Here is a 22649-nt window from a genome sequence, read left to right on the forward strand (position 1 = left end):
GCCAGGACACCAACGGCTTGAAACCCAGCTCCCTTCTCTCCCCAGACTTCAGGGGACAACGTTCTCCCGAGGGCAGGTCATAGAGCGGAGCTGGAGAAGTCGGGCCTGAAGCTGCTCACGGGAGCGCCGGCCCCAGGCAGCGCTGCGCCTCCCGCTCCGGCTCCAGCCCCGGCTCCGGCTCCCGCCCCGGCTCCAGGCTCCCGCCCCGGCTCCCGCCCCGGCTCCAGGGTCCCGGCTCCCGGCTCCAGCCCCGGCTCCCGGCCCCAGTTCCCCTGCCCCCAGCCCCAGGACCCCGGCCCGCGCCTCACCCCTCGGTGTATTCGGCCTGCAGGAGCCCCAGGTAGGCCTCCCACTTGTTGCCGACGATTTTGCCACAGGTGAAGCAACGCACGGGAATGATCATGGCGGCGGCGCGTCCCAGACTGCCCGGCTTGCCCGGCGACACGCGAGGATTCTCCCCAGGCCCCGCCCCGGGCGCGTCCACTGTCGCGGGGGGACCAGCTCCGCTCGTTCTCCGCTGCCCCGCCCGTTCCCCCACCAGCCCCGGCGTCGTTGCCCGCGGTTTCCGCCGGGATAGACTTTCCACGTGCGTCCCGGGGATTCTGGGTCCGCGCAGCCGCGGTAGCAGCAGACGGCACCCCCCCGCCCGTCGCCTTGGTTCGTCCCGGTGCTACGGGGTCAGTCCGGGGCCAAAAGGTTTCCGCAGCGGCGGTTCGCGTTTCTCGTGTCCGCTTGACTGACAGCTGCGCGGCGGCAGCGGACGGCGGGAGCGGACGGCGGGAGCGGACGGCGGGAGCGGGAGGCGGCGGCGCAGGTACCGCGCCCGGGGGTGGGGAACGCGCGGCCAGTGTCCCGCGGCCCGAGGCGGCCGACCAGGAGCTTCTGGACCCGCACGCGAGCGGGGCGCGGGAGTTCGAGCCGGGAGCCGACACGCAGCAACAAGTGGGGTCCCGCGCGGGGGCTCCGGGAGAGGGCGGGAGGGGCCGCGGAGGGTCTCTTTGCTGCGCCGGGTAGAGGGTCCCTCCGCCTCGGCCTCTGCCCGCGGGGTGTCCGGGGGTCCCATTCTGGCCGCGGCCCGGCCCCTAGGGGCGCCGCCCTGGTCGCGGCCGCGCGGTTACGGCCCCCGCCGGCCGCCCCCTGCCCCGGGCCGCTGTCCGCGTTCTTCCCGCTCCTTCCCGGGAAGGGGGTCGGGGCAGGCCCGCTCGGGTCCCGGCTCTGCTGGGCTGCCCGTCGTCCCGGGTCCCCGACGCTCAGACGCGCCTCTGAGCACGGGGCGGGGGGCCCGGCAGGGAGGTCGTGGAAGAGGTGCTGAACCTTGAAGACCCCGGCGCAGGGGACCCCTGGGCAGACTCCCGCAGGCTGCACTGGCAGGACCCGCACAGCTCTGCCTTGCCCTGGAGCCCAGGGCCCACAGAGGCCTAGGTAGAGGAGGTGCCCAGGACTCTCGGATGGAGTGCGGGGGGGTGGGTTGTGCCCCTGGGGTGGGGTGAGGAAATGAGGGGGTCATTGTGCAGTGAGAGGCAAAGGAGGCTCCTTGGAGGTGCGAGGTGGGCTGTGGGGGGTCGGTGTGCTGCGAAGTGGCACCCAAGGGGGCTCTGGGCTGGCGTGCCGGCCTGGGGCTTCTGGTTGGGGTGGGCCTGTGTTCATCCTCTCCCGTTTTCTCAGGGCAACGCTGGGTCGGCCTTAGTTGCAGGGGAGGGGGATGAAGGGTTTCCTGGGTCCAGAGTGGTGCTGGCCATGTCCACTGCACACTTGGGGTTTGTGCTCCCACCCTGGCCACAGCCATGGGCAGCCTCCCCAGTGGCATTCGCCATACCCCACCCAGCCACGTGCAGAGCCACGAGCCGAGGCCACTTCCCTTCCCCGCCCCCTCCCCCCAGGATGAGTGGACGCACATCCTGCTCTGGGCAGAGGGGCAGGACAGGGGCCGTGAGTAACCGTGGCCTGGGGTCCGAGCCGGGCTCAGCTGCAGAGGCTGCTGGTGGCTGTGGAGGTGAGGGAGGCAGCGGGGTCCGGATGTCAGCAGGGTGGGCCCTGGGGAGTGGGTGGGGGCCTGGAGGCTTCCTGGAGGAGGGTCCAGGGCCTGTCCCGCCCCTGTTCCTGCCTGCAGGAGTTGTTTACTCGGGGCGCGGGGCCGGGGGAGGGAGCTGCCATCCAAACCCCGGCTTGGGCCAAGCTGACATTCCTGGAATTCCGAGTGTGTGCGCTTCCCATCCCTCCGTTTCCCCCGCGAAGGCCCTGAGACCTGGAGACCGCCCCGGCCTCTGGCTCTGCGCATCTTCCCGAGCCCCCATCACATGTGTGCCGAGGCCCCTGCGGGCCCAGGCCTGTCCTCAGCCCTGACCAGGCTCTACTCGAGGACTCTGGGGAGCCTGCGCCTACCTTGGCCTGGCTGGTGCACTGCGAGTGTGTGGGGCGGGTGCAGGCTGGGGCCTGAGTCCGGCCCTCCGTAGGCAAGCGGGGGTGGGAGGGAGCCTGGTGGGGGGCAGGGCACTGTGCCGGCCAGCGGGGGCGGGTGGCTGGTGAGGGCCCCTCGCTCCTGGGCAGGGAGTGTCACCACAGTCTCCCTCGGCTGGGGAGGGTCTGGGACGGGGCCAGGGGGGTGAGGCGCTGGTTTATAGAAGGAGGCGTTGTGGAGCTTCTGGTGGTCAGGGCGGCTTCAGGCGGGGGAGGGTGGGCGCCCAGGGCGCTTCCTGCTAGAGGAGGGGTCACTTCAGGGCGAGGGACCAGGGGAAACCCGTGATTGAAATTTTAGCTGCTGAGCCCCGCCCACCCTGGGCGTTGCCCTGGAAACAGGCCAGCCGCGGACCGGGAGGGCTGCGGGGCGGGGCATGGGCTGAGCCGGGCCAGGATTCAGCTGGATCTGCGCTCTGGTCCTGGCTCAGCCTGCGTTTCCCTATCTGCAAAGCTCAGGTGGGACCAGCAACTGCCCACCAGGAGGCCGCATCACTCCTGCTGCTGAGGCCGGGCATGACCTTTGGCTGGGAGAGGGTGGTGATGGTGCCTGTCACCTGGCCCCCACACCTGTGCCCTCTGGCCACGTCCGTGCCTGGGATAGATGTGGGCTCACTCCCAGGTTGCTGTGGGGCGGGGTGGGTGCACACGTGCCCAGCACCTCAGCGGCACGCACAGTCAAGGCCACTGCCCGCTGTACACACCCCAACAGCATTTAGCCCATGCTGTCTGCGTCCTCCCTGCTGTCCTGGGAGACATGCATTGTGAGCAGTAGAGTCCGCAGACGGGGCTGAGTTTGGACTGACCCAGCCTAGCCACCTACACGCCTGGGCTGGTGGCATTTGGCAATGTGCCATCCGGCTGCCTAGGCCCGGCGTGACCCCAGACTGTGGTGTAGGTGTCCAGGTGGGATGGCACCTGACGTGGGCTGCTCCTGGAGCCTGAAGGCGTCCCCGCCCACAGGCCTAAGCGTGTGTGTTGCCTTCACCCTCAGCGCCTAGCAGAGAAGTACCCGACAGTGCAGGGGAGGGGTGGGTGGAAGGCCTGGAGCATGCAGTTGGCCTCGGTGGACCCAGGAGGAAAGACCGGGGGTCCCCTGGACTGTCTGTCCCTCTCCTGGAGCTGGGGGTGGTCAGAGTGGTGGCTGCAGCCTCAGGGCTCAGGTTTGGGTGGGAGGGGCCTGGTCCCACCTGGCCCCTGTGGATCCCCCAGTCCCTGCTCCTCTGTATGCATGAGGGGCTGCCCGCTCTGTTGGGACCCCCCAGGGTGAGGGCCTGAGACAGGCACTGGGGCCCTGAAGGGGCTGAGGCCGCCAGGAAGCACACACCAGTCTGTGTTGGTGGGCCTCGCTCCTTCTCAAAGCTGCCTGGGAGCCCATGGTCCCGGGGTTCAGGGTAGGTGGGCTTGGCTCTGCCGTCTGTCCTGAGCTGCGCCTGCTGGGCTGTGTGGAGACCCTGGGGTCTGAGCTGGGCTAGGACTGAGCTGCTGCCCTGCTGCTGGGGCTCAGAGGCTGCTCCGCCGGCGTGGCATCAGGCTCCTCAGACGGGCTGCTTTGGCGAGTGGGCAGGCCCCTCCTTCAGTGGGACCTCCGTCTGGCCTGGTGGGTGTCCGAGGCCTCCTTGCAGCTCAGTCCCCCAGGCTCTTCCAGCCTGCAGAGCTCTGGTGTCTGTCTTGGGGCCTAGCTCAGCCAGGGTGGGGTGGGAGCCTCTGTGGTTCCCTCCTGCCTTGGGCTACTGGCAAGACAATTATCTCATGCCAGAGAGCTCAGTTTGAGGGGCGAGGTTGCGGGACTGAGCTGGCAGGGCAGGGAGCAGTGGGCACTGCAGTTTGCTGCCCAGGTGAGTTTGGGGCCAGAAGTCCCTGAGTGCCAGGAGGACAGACTGCCCGACCTGGCACCCACGGTGGAGGAGGGCCTTCAGGGTCATCGCTGGCAACTCCATGGGGAGGGTGTGAGGCCCCTTCCTGAGCTTAGGTGTCAGCTCAGAGCTGAAGGCAGGGTGGGGTGGGGGTGCCCGAGCGTGGCGGGAAGCAGACGGCAGGCTGGTCCAGGGTCCGGGACCCCGTGGAGGAGGCTCTGCTGCGTGTCTGTGCATGTGCAAGCGGTCTGAACCTGTGTCTCTGTGTGTCCCTGTGCTGTGAGCACACATATCTGAACATGCGTGTTCTCTGCACACTGTCTCCACACGTGGGAGCCTGTGCCCCTGCCTGGCTGTCTCAGAGGCCTGAGCTAACAGACTTTGGCAACGCAGTTGCTGTTTCAAGGCCCTCCTGGTTGGGGCTCTCCATAGTGGTCTTGCCCCCGAGTCGGGTGGTGCACTCCCTGGCCACCCCGACTGCCCCTCTGCCCTGTGGTGACAGGGCCCAGGGGTGTTCCCTGCTCTCCTCTGGGAGCATCTCTGGCTGCGCAGCTGAGGGTGGAAAGCAGGGCTCCATTCTGGCTGTCTCTCCTGCAGAGCTTGGGACTACCTTGGCCGCACCCAGCGCCCACCTGCCCACTGGTCAGGCTTCCGGGGCCCTGAGCACTGCCTGGCCTCCTTCCTGTGGCCAGCCCGGGTACGTCACGGCCCGGCTGGGCTGGATGGTGTGTGGTGGGCAGCATTGGCCTGTCGCTGGGTCTCCTGCCCAGTCCAGGGGCCTTGCCAGCTGGACACTCTGACCCCAGACCTCAGCTTCTCCATTCGGAGCTCCTGGACTTTGCAGACAGGGCCTAGCACACCCCGCTGGGGTGTCGAGGAAGGACCCTTCCTGACTGAGCTCTGGCACCGTGGCCTCGCCCAGGCCCCTGCCTGCATCTGGCCAACCCAGTATGAATCCTGAACTTGGCATCAGAAGTAAGCCCAGCGCGGCTCGCACTGGCCCGTGGTGGCCGTGATTTTTTCCATTTCTTCTTGGATACGCCTTATTTGCTCACGTGGGTGACACGTGCAGGGCTTTGTAGATGGGAGGGGGTGGAAGGGGTCTGGGGGCACTGGGACTGCATCCTGGGCCCTGGGCTCAGTTCAGGTACCCAGACCAGCTCTCCCTTCGCCCTCCCGCCTGCCTGGGACCCTCAAGCTTTGCCTGTCACTTCCCCTTCCAGCCTCAGCCACTGAGGGATGCAGGAGAGATGGGGCAGGGTGCCACTGGCTAGCATGGCGGCAGACGCTCTCCTTGGGGTGGGGATGGTGTGTGGGGAGGGGGCTCCGGTGGTGTTTTTGACTCCAGGTAGGGTCTGGCTTCTCCTAGTCAGCCTGGGGTCCTCCCGGGTCCCCGTGGCTCCTCCCCTCACCTGGCCCACAGATAGGTGCTCTGAGCTCTGCCCAGTCCATGCAAGCTCACTGGAGGCGCTGCCCACGGCTGAGTGTCTGCCCAAAGGTTGGGCCTGCGTGGCCAGGGGAAGGGGGCCAGGTGCCACCTGCTCTCTGGGCTGAGCTGTGGGTGAGGTTCCCATTAGGGCCAGGGTCCCAGGGTTCCTGGGGTCTCTGCTGAGCCCCTGATGTGTGGCTGCTGTTCTGACCTGTTCCTTGGGCCCAGACTCACCAAAGAACCCTCAGGAGAAGCCCCAGGCTGGCTGTGTGGGCCTTCAGGGGGCCTCCAGGCTGGCCTCCTGTTCTCTGGGGCCCTCTGTCCGCTTCCCCCAGGGAGGACCTGGCCATGGGGCGCTGCCCCGGGCTTGGGCTGCAGTTCTTCACAGAGCCCTCGCGGGGGCAGCAGAGGCCTGGGGCACCCAGCCCAGGTCCTCAGGGGTGGGCAGAGGTGCAGGACCTCCCTGGGCACCCAGGGCTCCCACAGCAGCCCTCCCCAGACCTGCCACCTCCCACCCCAGTCACTCCAGGAGGACCCAGGCCTCCAGAGCTGGTCAGCCCCGCCAGGGAGCACCCTCTTCCCCTCCCTTAGCGGCCTCTCCCTCCTTTTCCTCCCTGACCTTCCTCATTCCTGATCTCTGGGCTTCAGGTAAACTGCCGGGAATCTGGGCCATCTGCTGGTGTCTCCCTAACACCACAGGGGCCTTGTGCCCTGTGCTGGGGCTGGGCTTTGGAGACGTGGGGTAGGCTGGTGGCATGGCTGTGGGAGGCATGTGCGCACCCAGCGTGATGACCCGAGTCAGCTGCGTCTTCTATGGGCCTGTCTGTGCCTGTCAGGGGCGGGGTAGGGTCTCTTGCAGGCCGACTTCCAGCCTGGGCTGGAGCAAAATGAAATTCTGGGCCCCTTGTTTAAAAATTACCAAGAAATTTTCTTTTCTTTTTTTGAGACAGAGTCTCGTTCTGTCACCAGGCTGGAGTGTAGTGGTGCGACCTCGGCTCACTGCAACCTCCACCTCCCGGGTCCAGGCGATTCTCCTGCTTCAGCCTTGCGAGTAGCTGGGACTGCAGGCGTGCGCCACCACTCCCGGCTAATTTTTTTTTTTTTTTTTTTTTTTTTGTATCTTAGTAGAGACGGGGTTTCACCATGCTGGCCAGGATGGTCTCGATCTCCTGACCTTGTGATCCGCCAGCGCTGGCCTCCCAAAGTGCCAGGATTACAGGCCTGAGCCACCACACCTGGCCAGAAATTACCAAGAATTTCAAGACGGGGAACAGCAAAGTATCAGGCCAGCTGGGGTGGGTGCACGTGACTGCCCTTGAAGCCGGCCCCGCTCCCGCCTTGGGGACAGCACGGTGCAGAGGCCGAGCCGGGCCCACCTCCAGCGCCCTGGGTCTGGCCCGAGGAGTCTGTTCTGGAACCTCCGGTATAGTCAAAGCCTTGCCGACACCCGCCCCATGCGGTGCAGGCTGACCCAGCCCCCCTGGCACCCAGCTCCCCAAGTTGCCACCAGTCAGCACGGGGTCACTCTCCATTTGCGTAGTGCTTTGTGTATCGTCTGCGTGGTCCGAAGTCTCCAAGCCGGGCCCGGGGCCGGGGACCGGGCGAGGTCCGGTGTTGGGAAGGGCTGGGGGCGTCGGCCGCAGGCTGAGAGCTACCCAGGTCTCACTCCCGGGCCCAGGCCCCCGGTCCCCTCGAACGCCCTTCGCGAGCGTCCTGGTGCCGCCCGCGCCAGGTGGGGAGGGGCCGGGGTCGCGGCGGGTGCGTTGCCGGGGGCTGCGATGATTGGTCGGCGCGGGCGGAGCGCTGGGGTTTGCGGGGCGGCGCGGCGAGCAGGGGAGGGGTCCGCGCGGGGGCGGGGCCGCCGGGGATTGGCCGGGAGGGCGCGGGCCGGGCGGGGCGCACGGGGTCGGGGGCGCGGGGCCGCAGCGTGCGGACGGGCAGGTGTCTGGGTCCCGCCGCCGGGGTCCGAGCCTGGCGCGCGCCCCGCCGTCACCGCGGCGGCCGGAGCGGGAGCGGGAGCGGGGCCGGAGCGGGCGGGATGGGGCGTTCCGGGGCGGCGGGCGCGGGGCGCTGAGCGGCGGCCCCGGCACCCGGGCGCGATGCGCCGCTCCAGCACGGACGAGTCCACCTACCGGCGCAGCCCCTCGCCGGAGGGCAAGGAGCCGGGCTTCGCGTGCGGAGGCCCCTTCCGCCGCTACAGCGGCCTGTGCGGGGACGCTGGGGACGCCGGGGGCGGCGGCGCCTTCTTCGGCCTGCACGCGAACCCCGGCCCCAAGGCCGCCCAGGCGCGCTACACGTCGCCCAAGGGCAACAAGTACGTGGTCTTCTACCTGGACCTCTCCTTCATCTTCCTCCTAGAGCTGAAGCGCTGCGGCATGGCGCGCGCCTGCCTCCAGGCCGTCAAGTACCTCATGTTCGCCTTCAACCTGCTCTTCTGGGTGAGTCCGGGGGCCCGGGAAGGACGCGGGGGCTCTGCTGCGGCGGGTCGCAGGGTCGGGACCGCAGTCGCTGCCCTGGCCGGGCACTGGGTGCGGTTGGGGGGCTCCCAGGAAGACCCGAGACCAGTGTTCCTGCCGGGGGTCCGGACTGCGTGGGAAGGTTTTCGCCGTCACGGGGTCCGCCCCCTGCGCTCCCCGCCGAGCGGCTGCCCCACGCCCAGTCCCCCTCTCGTCTTTGGATGAGACGGGACGTGTTGCGCACGTGCGCACCGGACGGGGCCGACCCGGGCACCGCGCCTCTCCCAGGATCGGGGTTCGAGTCCAGGTCGTGGCCAGCAGTGTGTGGGGCCTCGGGGCCTCCCCTGGGCCCGCCCCCTCCTCGGTGCTGCCGAGATCCTGACCTCAGCCCCGCCCCTCCGGGCCCAGGACTCACTTCCCAGGGCTTGAGCCGGGAGGCGCTGCGGAAGGGAGAGGAGTCCCGGACACCGAGTAGGGCTGTGGGCGATGAGCGCCCGCGGGAGACACTGGCTTTCCCGCGCCAGAGGTTTCCCGAAGTTTTGCCGAGGTGGATCAGGTTTGCTCAGACCTGCAGAGGCGTCCAGGGTGGGCCCTGTGTGCTGGGCGGAGCGGAGCTGAGGCGGAGGAAGGACGGAGTGCCACCCCACCCAGCCCATGTCATGTCAGCAGGAGGTGGGGCCCGGCCCTTGGAGCAAGCCGCGACCCTGTCCCGTCCCTGGCCCCTGTGGGAAGGTGGCAGGAGTTCAGGGTGGCCAGGGGTGACCTGGGCCGGGCCTGGGGCTTTACTCGCTGGGCTAGGGGAGGCGTAGTGAAGTGATGCCAAGGTCGTTCTGTGCCCTATCCCAGATTCCTGATCCTGCTCCTGCAGCTGGGAGCCAGGGGGTGTGGCCTTAGCGCCTGCCTGGGCTCTGGGCCTCAGAAGGAGGCTGTCGGTCTGCATGAGGTCCAGCTGATAGTGCCCAGAGGCCTGGGTGGGCCTTCCCACCTCTGCCCTCAGCCCTGGCTCCTTCCCTCCCCAGCGTGGGGTGGGACCAGGGGAGGGGGGTCCCTGGCAGGGACAGCCAGCCCGGGCTGCCTGCTGGGTGTCACCGAAGGAGGCTACTGCCCCAGACGTCCACCTCCAGAAGGGATCACCACTAGGGTTTGTCTTCTGCAAGAGGCTCCGGAGGGGTGAGCCCAGGCCCTGGAGTTGGCAGGAGACGTGGGTGTGGGCCGGTGCTGGTGGGTGTGGGAGGTGGATGTGGGGGGTGACTGAGTGACTAGAGTACCTCTGTGATGGGGGATGGGCCAGAATGACAGGCGCAGTGGTGTGGGGCCTGGCGGGCAGGTCCTGGGAGGGGAAGCCTTCTCCCTTCTCCACCCTCCTTGGTGGTCTGGACACCTGCCTTCAGGGAGAAGGAGGGGGGTCCTCCAGGAGAGTCTCTGTGAACCCCAAAGAAGCCTCCCTTCCTACTACATGGCAGACACACTCTGCCACCCTCAACCTGGGAAAGAACGCACCAGGAACCCCTTGGGACCCTGTTGTGGGCTGGAAAATCCGATTCTCTGTCTTTTTTTTTTTTCTTTTTTTTTGAGAGGAAGTCTTGCCTGTTGCTGAGGTTGGAGTGCAGTGGCATGATCTCAGCTCACTGCAACCTTCTGCCTCCCAGGTTCAAACGCTTCTCTTGCCTCAGCCTCCTGAGCAGCTGGGATTACAGACACCCACCACCACGCCCGGCTAATTTTTGTATTTTTAGTAGAGACGGGGTTTCACCATATTGGTCAGGCTGATCTTGAACTCCTGACCTGGTGATCTGCCCGCCTCGGCCTCCCAGAGTGCTGGGATTACAGGTGAGCACCCAGCCCCAGCTATCTTTTATTACTCGGTCATCACCTGCCCCCCAGTCTAGCAAACGGGAGCCCTGCTGGCCTCATACACCAGCCTTGGCCCCACCCAACCCAGCTGGTGTCCAGTGGGGGCCTGAGGGTGGAGGCGGGGCAGGGTAAATAAGAATGGGTGGGGGTTTTGCCAGGAGAGTCTGTCCTGGGCTGACGTCCTCGTCCTCGCCTGCTGCGTCCGGAGCTTCTGTGGGCTAAGCCCCTCCTCCTGGTGTGGGGCTGTTCTGGGAGTCAGGCCTGGCTCGCCCCTCCCCAGGACCCCTTTCCCTGGGGGCGCCAGCCCCTGTCGGAGGGGCTTTTGTTGCCCACTCCATTTCCTACTTAGTGGGAGACCAGGGGCAGAACCTGGCCCCCCTCCTGAGAATCATTTTCTCCGTCTCCCCAGGAGGGCAGCCCGGGGTTACGGTGGTGGGAGGGGTGTCCCCTTTGGTGGGACCTCAAGATTCCTGCGTGTGTCTATCCTGACCCCTCACTGCCCAAGTTGTGCTGGGCCTATGGGGAGGGCGTGGGGAAGCCCCAGTGGGCAGTCAGTGGCCAGAGCCGTGGGCAGTGGTGGGAGCCGGGGTGGGTGAGGAAAGGTGTGTGTGTTGGGGGGCTGGGCCTGTCCTGGGTGTGGCTGGGGTGAGGGGTCCTCTGGCACTGGGTTGTGGGCGTGCCTGGCAGCTGCGCAGTGGTCTGGATGCACCTTCCCTCTGCCCCCACCCCGCCTGGCTGCCCCTTACCTTTGCTCTCCTGGGCCCTCAGCCCCAGCCAGGCACCCCTTTCTCCTGCCTTAGCCTCCGTGCTCTCCTTGAAGCCCCCCTCTTCCAAATGCAGACCCCCCAAGGCCCTCACAGTACTCCTGGCTGTCAAGTCTCTTCGGGCCCAGGCCTGAGCCCCCTGCACACCCACGGCCAGACTGAGGCCCTGGCTGAGACCACAGCCGCTAACCGCGCCTGGGCGGCCTCGGGTCCTACCTGGGAGGGGAAGGCAGGGGCTCGCTCCAGAAGGCTGAAGGCTGATTGGCTATTTCTGTGCAGCGTTGGCTCAGGTTTCCTGGGCAGGCATCCTTGCTGGGGTCTGGGAGGGGGGCTGTCCTTGGGTGGAGTGCGGAGGGTTCCTGGGGCGGCTAGGGTGGGGGGAGGTAGGATGTGTCGTGGCCTGGTGGTGGGGGACCCGGTGGGGCCTTCAGAGCAGTGGTGCCAACTCCTAACCCCATGGACATCTGGGGACACACCTACCTGCCTTCAGGAAATCGAGGCCCCCACCCGGTGACGGCAGCTTCGCTGGGATACGGTTGCTGAGCCCTCCTTTGAGCCCTCCCACCCTGCACAGGGTCCCTGTGGTGGGGCCAGGGTGTCTCCCGGGAGCCCTATGCCGGAGGGAGGCTGGGTGCAGGGCCCAGGAGCCCGAGACGGGTGTCCTGAGCCGAGGCACGTGCCGACAGACCTGGGTGAGCCGCAGTGAGGCGTGGGGGCTCTGCTGCCCCGGGACCCCCGCCTTGGGGCCTCCGTGCTGCCTCGTCAGCTCAGCCTCTGCCAGCAAAGCTCTTCCCTTAATGGAAGTGGAGTCCCAGGGGTGGTGGGGAGAGGACGGGGCCTGCTCTTCCTGCCGGTCGGGGGTGGAGGCCGCTGTGCCACCTCGAAGGTGCTACCTTGAGGGGCTGTCCTCCCCCTCTTCTTCCCCCACACCCCACATGCCCACCCAGAAGCTCAGGCCCTCTGTGCACTGTGTGGTCAGGGCCCAGCTGGGGGCCAGAGCCCTGCCTGCTGCTGTGGGACCCTGGGCCGGTCCTGCTCTCCCCGGGGCCTCATTTCCCATCTGCACCACGTGGGGTGACACAGGATGAGGTCCCCAGATGCTGGCCTGGCATGGGGAGGGGTGAATGGAAATGTGGGAGGCCCCTCAGCCTCCCCCCGCCGCCTGCACCGACCCCTGGGGGAGCCCCCCAGGTGGGCATGTGAGTGTCACAGCCCGGAGGGGGTGTCACAGCCTGGAGAGGGTGTCACAGCCTGGAGGGAGGGGGTGCAGCAGGGCCAGCCCTTGGTTTCCCTCCCGTGGGATGAGCTGAGAGCTGGCAGATGACGTGGCCGGCCCGCTGCGGTGGACAGCACAGTGTCCTCCAGGGGTGGCAGAGGCTATCCCTCCAGCTCCCAGGCCTCTCTTTGAGGACTTCAGTATCCAGGCCCGCCTGTGGGGTGGGGATGGTGGCAAACGCCAATTCGTTTCTGAACAAAAGCCCCGACGTGGGGAACCACAGCGTGCCTGAGCCCTGTGGACCGTGTGGCTCCCGTGGGTGGAGTGCAGCCGCGGTCGGTCGGGGTCCCTGCCTGCCCGGTGGTGGGTTCCAGGCAGCTCTGGTGCTGTTGGGGGTGGGCAGACTTGTCCGCCTGGTGGCACAGGCCTGGCTCTGTGGGACCTGTGCAGCTGCCGGGTCCCAGCCGGTGGTGGGCGGGCGGCCGGGCCTCTGTGTGGAGAGGGCTCTCTGGGGCAGGGATGTAGCATTGGCAGCTCAGGGCTGCAGGGAGCACGTGGAAGTCAGGAGGCCCCCGCGGGGGTACGGGAGTGAGAGTGTGAGCCGTGGCCCTGGCCCAACCATGGCCAGCCGCCTCCTTGCCATTCCCACGCAGCCCTGTGGGGTCACAGCCTCCTCCTGACTCCTCCCCGCCCTCCGGCAAACTCTGCTCCCCCTGCAGGACCCAGCGTGACGCTCTGGGCAGTGACCCCTGGCAGGGGCTGTTCTGCCCTCCCTGCCTTGGACGCTGGCCTCAGGGTGGGCCTTGGTCACTGGGTGGGGGCTGGTCTCCTCATCTCTGGGCCCTGGGGGTCCTTGAAGAGCTTCTAGGGTCAGGGGTGAGGGAGCGGAGGACAGAAATGAGACCACTGCTGTAAGAAAACAGCACAGTGAACCACACAGGTCGTAAGTGGGCAGACTTGTCAGCCCTGGAAACCAGCCTCCCAGCCGCAGCGGGACGTCCGCCAGCCCAGTGGGTCCTCAGCCTCTGCTGGCTGCCTGCGTTCCTGTTTCTGGACAGAGCCCTGGCCCCTGCAGGGACCCAGACCCCCATCCTGTTCCAAGGACGTGGCCAGCAGCCCAGCCATCTGCCACACAAAGCCACGTGGCCAGAGGGGCAGTGGGCCTGGAGGAAGCACCCTCCACAGCCCTGCCCGAGGCCTGCCCAGTAGGCTCGGGGGGCTGTCCAGACCAGAAAAGAGGGGCAGGGCCAGGGATGCATGGGCCTCAGCAGCATCTGCACACGCTGGCACTGGGGGACGGGCCCCCCGAGCCTCTTGGGTGGGTGCTGGGGGACAGGCCCCCGAGCCTCTTGGGTGGGTGCTGGGGTACAGCCCCCTGAGCCTCTTGGGTGGGTGCTGGGGGATGGGCCCCCCAAGCCTCTTGGGTGGGTGCTGGGGGACGGGCCCCCGAGCAGAACCATCAGTTGCTGAAGATCAGGGTGAGCAAATGGACATTGGCCAGAGGTGGTCTCAAGCAGGTGCTGGGAACAGATTCTGTCCCCAGAAGTGGACAGTGGGCAGTGTGAGCTTCTGCCGGGGAGAAGGACGGGCTGACCATGGTGGTGAAGAGGTCTGGGCTGTTTCCCCAGCTGCCATCCCTAGGGCTCCTCTCCCCAGCTGTCATGGGGGCAGGGTCACCTCCCACCTGAGCTTGTGTCTGGCCTGCTGGGGGCAGCAGTGAGGGAGGGGGCCTTTCGGCCTATTTCTATTCGTATTGAGTGGGCAGGGAGGGAGCTTGTCTGTTTTTTGGGGCCGGGCCCAGATGCTGGGTGGGACCCTGGGGGCATGCAGCAGGCTGCCAGCCACACCCCAGCTGCTGCCCTTCTGGCTGCATTTGACCAAAGAGGGCCCTGGCCCTCCTGGCCTCAGCCCCGTTCGTCCTGCCTTTGATGTTCTGTCTCCAAGCAAATGGGGCCCATTTTCTCTTGCACTTCAAGGCTATAATTTTCCTGCCAAAATGTTTTAAAAGCTTACACAGAAACGCTTTCAAAATTGCAGGTAATTTTAATAACCACTTACATGCGTTTTGTCTGTGTGTGTCTGCCAGTGTGCAGGTGAGGTATGCTGGGGCCTCAGGGACTGGGGGACCCCGGGTTGCAGGGCGAGACCGCAAGCGTGTGTGTGACCACGTGTGATGGCGTGGGGTGTCTGTGACATCGTGGGCTATTGTCTGTCACAGTGTGTGTGGCCGAACCAGGCTGCTGACAGTGAGTGGGTGTCTGTTTCCTGCTGTCTGGTGGAGGTGAGAATGTTTTGTGGAATGTTAATTAGGGAAATAAATTCCCACTGGGGCTGGGGCAGTTGTGGAGGGGCCCAGGGCTAGAGGTGTAGGGCCCCTTCCTGCCCAGTCCCATGGAATGGGGTGCCACACCTGGCACGGTGCCAGTCACTGCATGCATCCTCCCTGTGCCCTTCAACATGTTCCCATGGGGCGAGGGGAGCTTGGAACAGCTCATTTTCCTGCTGACAGGAGCGGTCTGCCTTCTTTGGAAGGCAGAGGCTGACGGCACAGGCAGTTTTTTTTCTTGAGACTGAGTCTCGCTCTGTCGCCGGGCTGGAGTGCAATGGCACGATCTTGGCTTACTGCAACCTCCACCTCCCAGGTTCAAGCGATTCTCCTGCTTCAGCCTCCTGAGTAGCTGGGACTACAGGTGTGCACCACCACGACCAGCTAATTTTTGTATTTTTAGTAGAGACAGGGTTTCACCATGTTGGCCAGGCTGGTCTCGATCTCCTGACCTCGTGATCCATACGGTTTGGGTTTTATTTTTATTTATTTATTTACTTTTTATTTTATTTTTTTATAAAGATGGGGTTTCGCCATGTTGGTCAGGCTGGTCTTAAAGTCCCGACCTCAGGTGATCCGCCCGCCTTGGCCTCCAAAGTGCTTGGATTACAGGCGTGAGCCACCACGCCTGGCCCAGTTTGGGTTTTAAATGACAGTTCTCTCTGTTGTGCCAGCTGCGCCAGCACCTCCCCGCAGCTCAGGGACCTGCACCCCCAAGCCTGGGCCTTCAGCCTGGGATTCGACCTGCAGGCAGCTTGGCGCTTGAGCCCAGGATCTGCTCTGAGCTGGCGACGCCCATCTCCTTTCCTGGGGCCTCTGGCTTCCCTCTGATGTCCAGCCTCTTCCATGTGGCAGGCCCAGAGCCAGCAGGGCCCCACCCTCCTGCCCCATCACCTGGGGATCCGGACCAAGGGCACATCCCTTTTCTGCCCGGTTCCTGGGGCAGCGACAGTGCCAGGCTATGTGTGGGTCCCCCTGGTGCCCTATCTGCCCCTCCATGAGACCTGGGAACGGTGGGAGGACATGAGGGCAGCCCAGGGAAGGTCAGGGTTCCCACGTGCTCCTCAGGAAAGCCCCCCAGTTTTGCACAGCCTCATCTGTACTGATCTGTCTACATGGCGCCTGCGGCCTCGTCTGGACGGTCTGTCTACATGGACAACCGTGGTTGGCCTTGTCTGGACTGGTCTCTACACGCTGTGTGTGGCCTTGTGCCTGACATTCCAGGGGCAGGACTGAGTGGGCCACTGCCCGTCCAGGTCTCTGCAGTGCACCAGGATGTTATAGGGGACACCTCCCAAAAGATGGGTGGGGGCACCACACCCCTGGTCAGCACCGTGGACAGCTCATCTGCTGGGAAGTGGGGGTGTCTCTGTAGAGCTGGCAGACCCCTGCCCATCCTGGGACTGTGCCCCAAGCCCAGTGCTCCCGGTGAGGACAGATCCTCTTGATTAGGGAGGTCCCCTCACTTGTGCCACAGACCTGGCCTCTGGTCCTGCACACTCCAGACACACGCACCCAGCTCACACAAGTCCCGGCTCACACCCTGGCTCACACCCCGGGCTCACACCCACCCCGGCTCACACCCACCCCAGGCTCACACCCACCCCGGGCTCACCCTAGCTTTCACCCCGGCTAACACCTTGGCTCACACACACGGGCTCACACATACCCCGGGCTCACACACATCCCGGGCTCATGCATCCCTCCCCTCGTGCACACCCAGGCCACCCTCCACTGGGCTATGCTGACTCCCACCCCAAGCCTTTTCCTGGTCTCCTGGGAAGCCTCCCCTATCCCCCTAAGCTGCCTCTGGGGCTGGGTTTGCTCAGAAGCCATACCCAGGCCGGGCGCTGTGCCCAGGCCTCCTGTCAGCTCCTCAGCAGCCCCCCTGGAGCCAGCAGGTCAGCCCTTGCCTGAGGGTACTCGCAGTCCTGGGGCCCAGAGCACAGGGGTGACGCCTCCTCCAGCACTGTCCGGCTCCCCCGCGCCCCTGCCCCCCCGTGCCTGGCTGCTGGGGAGAGCTCTGGGCTTGGGGGTGGGAGCTTCACAGGACCAGGAGCCACGCTGGCTCAGCAGAGCTTCCAGGACGGGCCGGTGCAACCTCCAGACAGCGTTCTGTTTTGGACATTAATTGGAGGTGCCTTCGGAAGGCCTGCGTATTCTCCCCAGGACAGCCTGAGCACGTGTGGCACCCCTGGGGCCCCGGCAGGGCGATTCTGCTCTGAGGGCATTTTGCCCTGACGAGCCCAGAGGGACCCAAAACACCAGTGAGAGGCCTGGTCTGCACCCCTGGGCACCAGCGGCCACCCCTGCCCTTGGGGAGGAAGCCGTGTCCACCTTCCCAGCGTGCAGGCTCCTGCCAGCCAGTGAGGGGCACCCTCCGGCCTCCAGCCTAGCCCTGGCCGATGCCCTGCTCAGGGAGGGGTGCCTCCCACCCCCAGGCCTGGGCCTTCGTGAGCCCTGCCAGCCTGGAGGCCCAGGCCCCTCTTGAGCTGGGCTGGTGCCGCAGGTGGCGGGGGGGCCCCCGTGGCCAGCAGCTCATCTCCCAGCCTTGCTTTCTGTCTGGAAAGTGGGGTGTGAGTCTCGCCATTGGGCTTGGGAGGCTTCTGGTGGCCCCAGGAACCCCTAGAGCCTGGGGTCTGAGCCTGTCCTTGGGCGTGTGGTCTGGGTGTTCTGAGGAGCTCTGCAGGGTTGAGGGGTGGCTTTGCCAGCCCACTCCCGATTCCGTCCAGTCTGGGGTGGGGCAGGAATCCCGCAGGGCTGCACAGCCCTTTCCCGGAGCCAGCTGACCACTGGGACGTCCCCACCACTCACCTGGGCGCCTGTGCCTCGGACCCGGAGCTGGTCAGCATTTTTGGGGGACTGCTTGCCCTGTGCCTGGGCCTAGAACGTGTCCTCCCGTCTCTCCCAAAACAGCCCGAGGCCTGAGTCTGAGGGTGGGGGTCCTGGCGGACCCCCACTCCCTGTGAGGCCTGGGCTGGCAGCCTGGCACCCTCCCTCCCTCCCTCCCTCCGAGTGCAGCACCCGCCGGCCTCCTCCCGCCTCTTTGTATTTTAATTGATTTTTATAAGAACAAGCACTCAGGAAATGGAGTACACGCTCTGGTGCTTACAGAGGCTGCGGGAGGTGGCCCTGCAAACACAGGTGCTCCCTTGTGGCTGTGAGAAATCACAACTAGGCGCAAAGCGTGAGGGAATCGGGGGACAGAGGGGACATCACAGACCCACTCCAGGGTGGGCACCAGAATCCTGGGAGTGCCTGCCGGGAAGCCCCATCCAGGGCGAGGGCAGGGCTGGGTCTCAATGACGGCAGGCCGGAAAGGCTGGAGCGGGTGGGCCCAGCCGCCCTGGCCTGTCGGGTGGGGAGTGGGCTTTGCGCTGTGCACACCAGCGGGCAGGGTGGGGGTATGCAGGCTGTCCTGCTCCTGAAATCCCGGCCCTTTGGCTCCAGGCCGGGGGTGGTTTCGGGGCACACAGGAGCCCACACCGCTGTGGCCGTGGAGTGTAGGTCTGGGGATGGGGCCAGCCCAGGGTGTGGGGAAAAGGCGGACCTGCCCTGGACACCCCCAGGGCTGCCGTGGGATTTAGCGGGACTCTGGGTGGTTCTGGCTCAGGATGGCAGGTGGTGCGGCCTCGGACTTGTGGGCTGGGCTCTGCCCTGGGGTCCAGAGCTCGCGTTGGGGCCTCACCCTGTCTCTCTCACCTTGGCGGTGCCCCAGCTGGGAGGCTGTGGCGTGCTGGGCGTTGGCATCTGGCTGGCGGCCACACAGGGGAGCTTTGCCACGCTGTCCTCCTCCTTCCCGTCCCTGTCGGCCGCCAACCTGCTCATCGTCACCGGCACCTTTGTCATGGCCATCGGCTTCGTGGGCTGCCTGGGTGCCATCAAGGAGAATAAGTGCCTCCTGCTCACCGTGAGTCCTGGGGCCTGGGCGACGCTGGGGGGACACGCAGGGTGGGGCTTGGTGGCCCCCAGGCCTTGGCTGCGGGCAGTGACCTCCAGACGTGGGTGCCACCTCAGGGGTCTGACCTCCAGGGCGGGAGTGTGGCCTGGGGCCCCAGTCACTGTTGGGTCTTCCAGGCTAGGTCAGGGCTAGGGGGAATTTTCAGAGCAGTAGGGGGGTCACTCTCTAAAGAGAACACGCTGTGGCTTGTCGGGGCCTCCCTTGACACTGGCCCTGGTGATGCGGGCACAGCCACACATACGTGTGCACACGCACGCAAGGCCTTTCACGGGCAGACGTGCTCCACGACTCATTCCTCACCATCCCACCCCCGTCGGGGGACTGGCCTCAGCTCCCTGGGACCCTCCACTGAGACCTTCCTGGCCCCCACCTTGCCTCGGAGCCGAACTTACAGGCAGAGATGCCGCTATCCTTCTTGGAAACGTTAATCACGATAATTAAAAAGAAGGGCTCCTGGACGGAAGCAGGCTTGCCGCCGACTGACACACCCAGCCGAGGCCGTGGCCAGGTCGCGGGTGCACAGCCCGCTGAGGCCCTGAATCTCGAGGCTTCCCCTCGCTCCTTTGTCTCAGGAGCCCTGCATGGGGTGGGACCTCACTCAGGTGTCAGCCAGCCCGCTCCACTCCCTGCCCCTTCCTGGGGGAGGCCACTTCCTGGGGGCGAGCCCCACGTCTGCCAGCCTCCCCAGGGTCCAGTTAGGTCCCAGAGCTCCCTGGAGGCTGTGGCCAGGGGTCTGCGCCTCGGACAGTCGAGGAAGCTGCTGTGTGTGGGTCCTGCCAGGCCTGCAGGGACACGGGCCCGACCCCCTTTCCCATGGGTGACTTGGGACCAGAACCCTGGGTACCTCCTGGGAGGGGGGGTTCCTGTGTCCTCAGCCCAGCTCACCCCGTCTGCCACACTCACGCCCGCCCTGCTTGGGCCCCTAGCTCCCGGCCCCACCCTGTCCATGCCTGCCCTCCTTTTTCAGGGTGTCAGTGACCCACGCGGAGGAACAGCAGGACTGGGGTCAGGCTGAGCTTTGGGGCTGCCACCAGGAGGGGGAAGATTGGGTAGTCACAGGGTTTGCAGCCTGTGATCTTGTGGAGGGGGCATCGGCCACCTTGGCTGCCCTGAGGGCTGTGACTCGGGGGCGGAGGGGGCTTCTGCAGCCCAGCTGTGGCCCCTCCTCCCGCCATGAAGACACAGGCACCCAGCGAGGCAGCTGCCAGACACTCAGAGGCCCCCAGATGGAGGTGTCCTGAAGGCAGCTGATGGGCTGAGGCCTCGGGAACAGGGACTTATGCCCACTTTGGGGTGTCTGGATTGCCCTGGGGTGGGGATGGGAGGGGAGCCCAGGACGGCCCAGGGCCCCACACTCGGGCTGAGCCAGACACAGCAGCCACAGTCCCTGGACCTGGGCTGAGTTCTGAGGTGGGGTTGGCATGCCGGGGTTTCTGGGGGTGGGGGTCTGGCAGGGGCTTCTTGGCAGCACCAGGTGTCCCTGAGGTGTGTGGCCCCAGGCCTACCGGGTCCCCGCCTGAGCCTGCCCCTCCACAGTTTTTCCTGCTGCTGCTGCTGGTGTTCCTGCTGGAGGCCACCATCGCCATCCTCTTCTTTGCCTACACCGACAAGGTACAGCCGCTTGAGCGCGGGCCCAGCTGCAGGGCTGGGGGCTCCATCCTTACCCCCAGGAGGCGTGGACAGAGTGGTCAGGGACAGCGGGTGTGGATTTAGCAGTAGCCACTGGAGACCAGGCCTGGAAGGAGACTGCCAGCAACCCCGCGAGGTTGTGCTGTGGCTCTGAGGCGACCCGGGCATGAGGGCAGCATTCCCCCACCCCGAGGCCGCTCATGGTACATCCCCTGCCCTCTGAGGCAGCGTCCTGGGCTGTCTGCCCCCAGTGCTCTTCTGGGCCACTGATTTATATATTCGGCCGTTTGTTTATACTGAGAGGAAGTCACGGAGATTGAGGCTGCACTCTGAGCTAGAACACAACCTACTTTGTTTTGTGAATCACACTGCCCGTCCTCGGCCCTGGGGAGCTCCTGCGGTCGGCTGCTGTGTCCCCTGATGCGCCCCCGTCAACAGGCTTTTCATTTTGGGGCACGTCCTGCCTTCCTGGCACTGCAGGGTGCTCCAGGCTCCTCCTGTGTTCCCTGCCCGGCCTGGAATCAGCCCCTTCTCCAGAGCCCCAGTCCCTCACTTAATATTGGGGACCAAGGCCAGGGTGCTGGGTGGGCCTGGTGCTTGTTGCTCCTGGCTTTCAGCTCACAGAGTGTGGCCGTGTGTAACATGTGGAGGCACCTGTGTCCCTGCCCCTGTCCCCCAGGACCCACGGTCCTCCCCCTGCCTGGGGAGGAAGCTCGGGGTGGGGGTCCTGGGCCTCAGGGCTTCTGAGGACGTGGGGCTGAGGATGCGCAGTTTCTTAGGCTGGCAGGGACAGGAGCCACTTCAGGAGGAGATGCAGGCAGGGCCCGGGGCCCAGATTAGGGGCCAGCGAGGGCATCTGGGTGAGGGGGGTGGGACGCAGTGGGAGGGGCCCTACCGATCCCACTGCACCCCCAGATTGACAGGTATGCCCAGCGAGACCTGAAGAAAGGCCTACACCTGTATGGCACGCAGGGCAACGTGGGTCTCACCAACGCCTGGAGCATCATCCAGACTGATGTGAGGCATGGGCAGGTGGGCAGGTGGGCAGGTGGGTGGGGTCAGCGGGTGTCCCCCTTCCTGCCTAAGCCAGACCCGAGCTTGTCCCCTAGTTCCGCTGCTGTGGCGTTTCCAACTACACCGACTGGTTCGAGGTGTACAACGCCACACGTGTGCCCGACTCGTGCTGCCTGGAGTTCAGTGAGAGCTGCGGGCTGCACGCGCCCGGCACCTGGTGGAAGGCGGTGAGTGGGACCCCCGCGGGGGTTATCGAGGCCTGGAGGGTGGGGGCTGGCAGCCTGGGATGCCCTGCCGTGACATGTGGGGCACGCCTCCCTGCAGCCCTGCTACGAGACAGTGAAGGTGTGGCTGCAGGAGAACCTGCTGGCCGTGGGTGTCTTCGGGCTGTGCACGGCGCTGGTGCAGGTACGGCCCGGGGGTCCCCCTTTGTTGAGGCCTTCTGAGTGCAGGGAACGAGGTAGCAAAGGCCTCGCCCCCAGGAGCCCACGATCAGGGAAGGCGGGGTCTGGGGGATGGGCAGGGCCGGGGTGTGGGGACAGTGGGCTCCCTCCTAGTGGACAGAGGCGGAGGCAGGTGCAGGGCAGACGTTGGCAGCCGTCCATGCTGGTGTCCCAGGACTGGCCAGTGCAGAGGCTGGCGGCTGGGCCTGGTGCCAGCGGCCCCTGCTCTCCTAATTCCACAGTTGCCGTGAGGTCCTGGGTGTCCTCATGCCTGCAAGGCTCAGGGGAGGGTGCTGTGGCTGAGCCCCAGGGATTGGGTGGGGCGTGTGAGCTGCATGAAACTGAGGGGCTCTGCCACTGTGTCCCCCACCCCAGGGTTGGGGCCAGGGCACCTAACGGGGACCGCTCTGGGCTTGAGGCCTCGGCCTGTGGAGTGGCTGCCCAGCACTCCTCTGTCCCCACAGATCCTGGGCCTGACCTTCGCCATGACCATGTACTGCCAGGTGCTCAAGGCAGACACCTACTGCGCGTAGGCTGCCCGACGCCCGCTTTTCTGCCACAGGACACCCACGGGGAGACGGCCGCACCCACAGCTGCCTTTCCCCCCATCAGCCTCGGTGCTCTGCCCCATGCTGGGAGGGAGGGGAGGGACAGATGCCCGGAACCTGTTTCTGGAAGGCTCTGGCTTGGGTCACTTCAGGGCCTCCGGACCCCCCCGGAGGGGATGGCCACAGACTGGCTGCAGAACCCAGGGCAGGGGTGGGAGGGGCTTCCAGCAGTTTTTGTATCTATTATTCTCCAGAGCGGTGTTCACACGGGGCCCAGGTCTCGGCATCGTGGAGGTGGCCCTGCTGGTCCTGGTGCTCCAGGCTGGGCCTCAGGCCCCTCACCTACATTCCACAGTGGCCATGGGGCTCCTGGTGCATCTCTTAATAAAGTGTGAGCAGCCCCCCGTGCCTGTTGCTGGTCCACCTCCCCCCCACCCCATCTTCCCCTTTGGTACCCAGGCCTGGACAGAGCAGCCTCTGGCATGAATGGTGCTTAGGCAGAGCCCTGTGGCTGTGGGCACCCCCCATGCAGGTTGTGATGGGGACACCAGCCACAGGGATGATAGTTCAGATTGGGGCATCTGATCCCCAAACTGCACCCCACAATCTCAATTTCCAGCTCATGCCTGCCTCACCCTCTCCCCACGCCCCCGGGGACACAGCCCACTCCAGGCATCCCATCCTGTGTGGCATCCCCAC

General features: G+C 65.9%; 1 protein-coding gene across 3 annotated transcripts; it reads left to right on the top strand.

Annotated features, from left to right (window-relative positions):
* The first annotated feature begins 797 nt into the window (after positions 1 to 797).
* Positions 798 to 22351, top strand: TSPAN4 (tetraspanin 4). 3 transcript variants are annotated; one of them, XM_012456114.3, is made up of 8 exons: positions 798 to 814; positions 8098 to 8177; positions 18074 to 18265; positions 19853 to 19927; positions 20861 to 20962; positions 21055 to 21186; positions 21284 to 21367; positions 21867 to 22351. In XM_012456114.3, exons 2-8 carry the CDS (start codon positions 8115 to 8117, stop codon positions 21933 to 21935), a joined length of 717 nt encoding a protein of 238 aa, XP_012311537.1. In that variant the 5' UTR covers positions 798 to 814; positions 8098 to 8114; the 3' UTR covers positions 21936 to 22351. The 3 variants fall into 3 exon arrangements, with proteins under 3 accessions (XP_012311537.1, XP_012311536.1, XP_012311538.1); XM_012456113.3 differs by lacking the exon at positions 798 to 814 and adding an exon at positions 1878 to 1993; XM_012456115.3 differs by lacking the exons at positions 798 to 814; positions 8098 to 8177 and adding an exon at positions 9402 to 10025.
* Positions 22352 to 22649: the final 298 nt, after the last annotated feature.

The sequence above is a fragment of the Aotus nancymaae genome, unplaced genomic scaffold (genome assembly GCF_030222135.1).
Source record: "Aotus nancymaae isolate 86718 unplaced genomic scaffold, 86718_ANA_hifiasm-v0.15.2.pri h1tg000106l, whole genome shotgun sequence".
Taxonomy (NCBI): Eukaryota; Metazoa; Chordata; class Mammalia; order Primates; family Aotidae; genus Aotus; species Aotus nancymaae.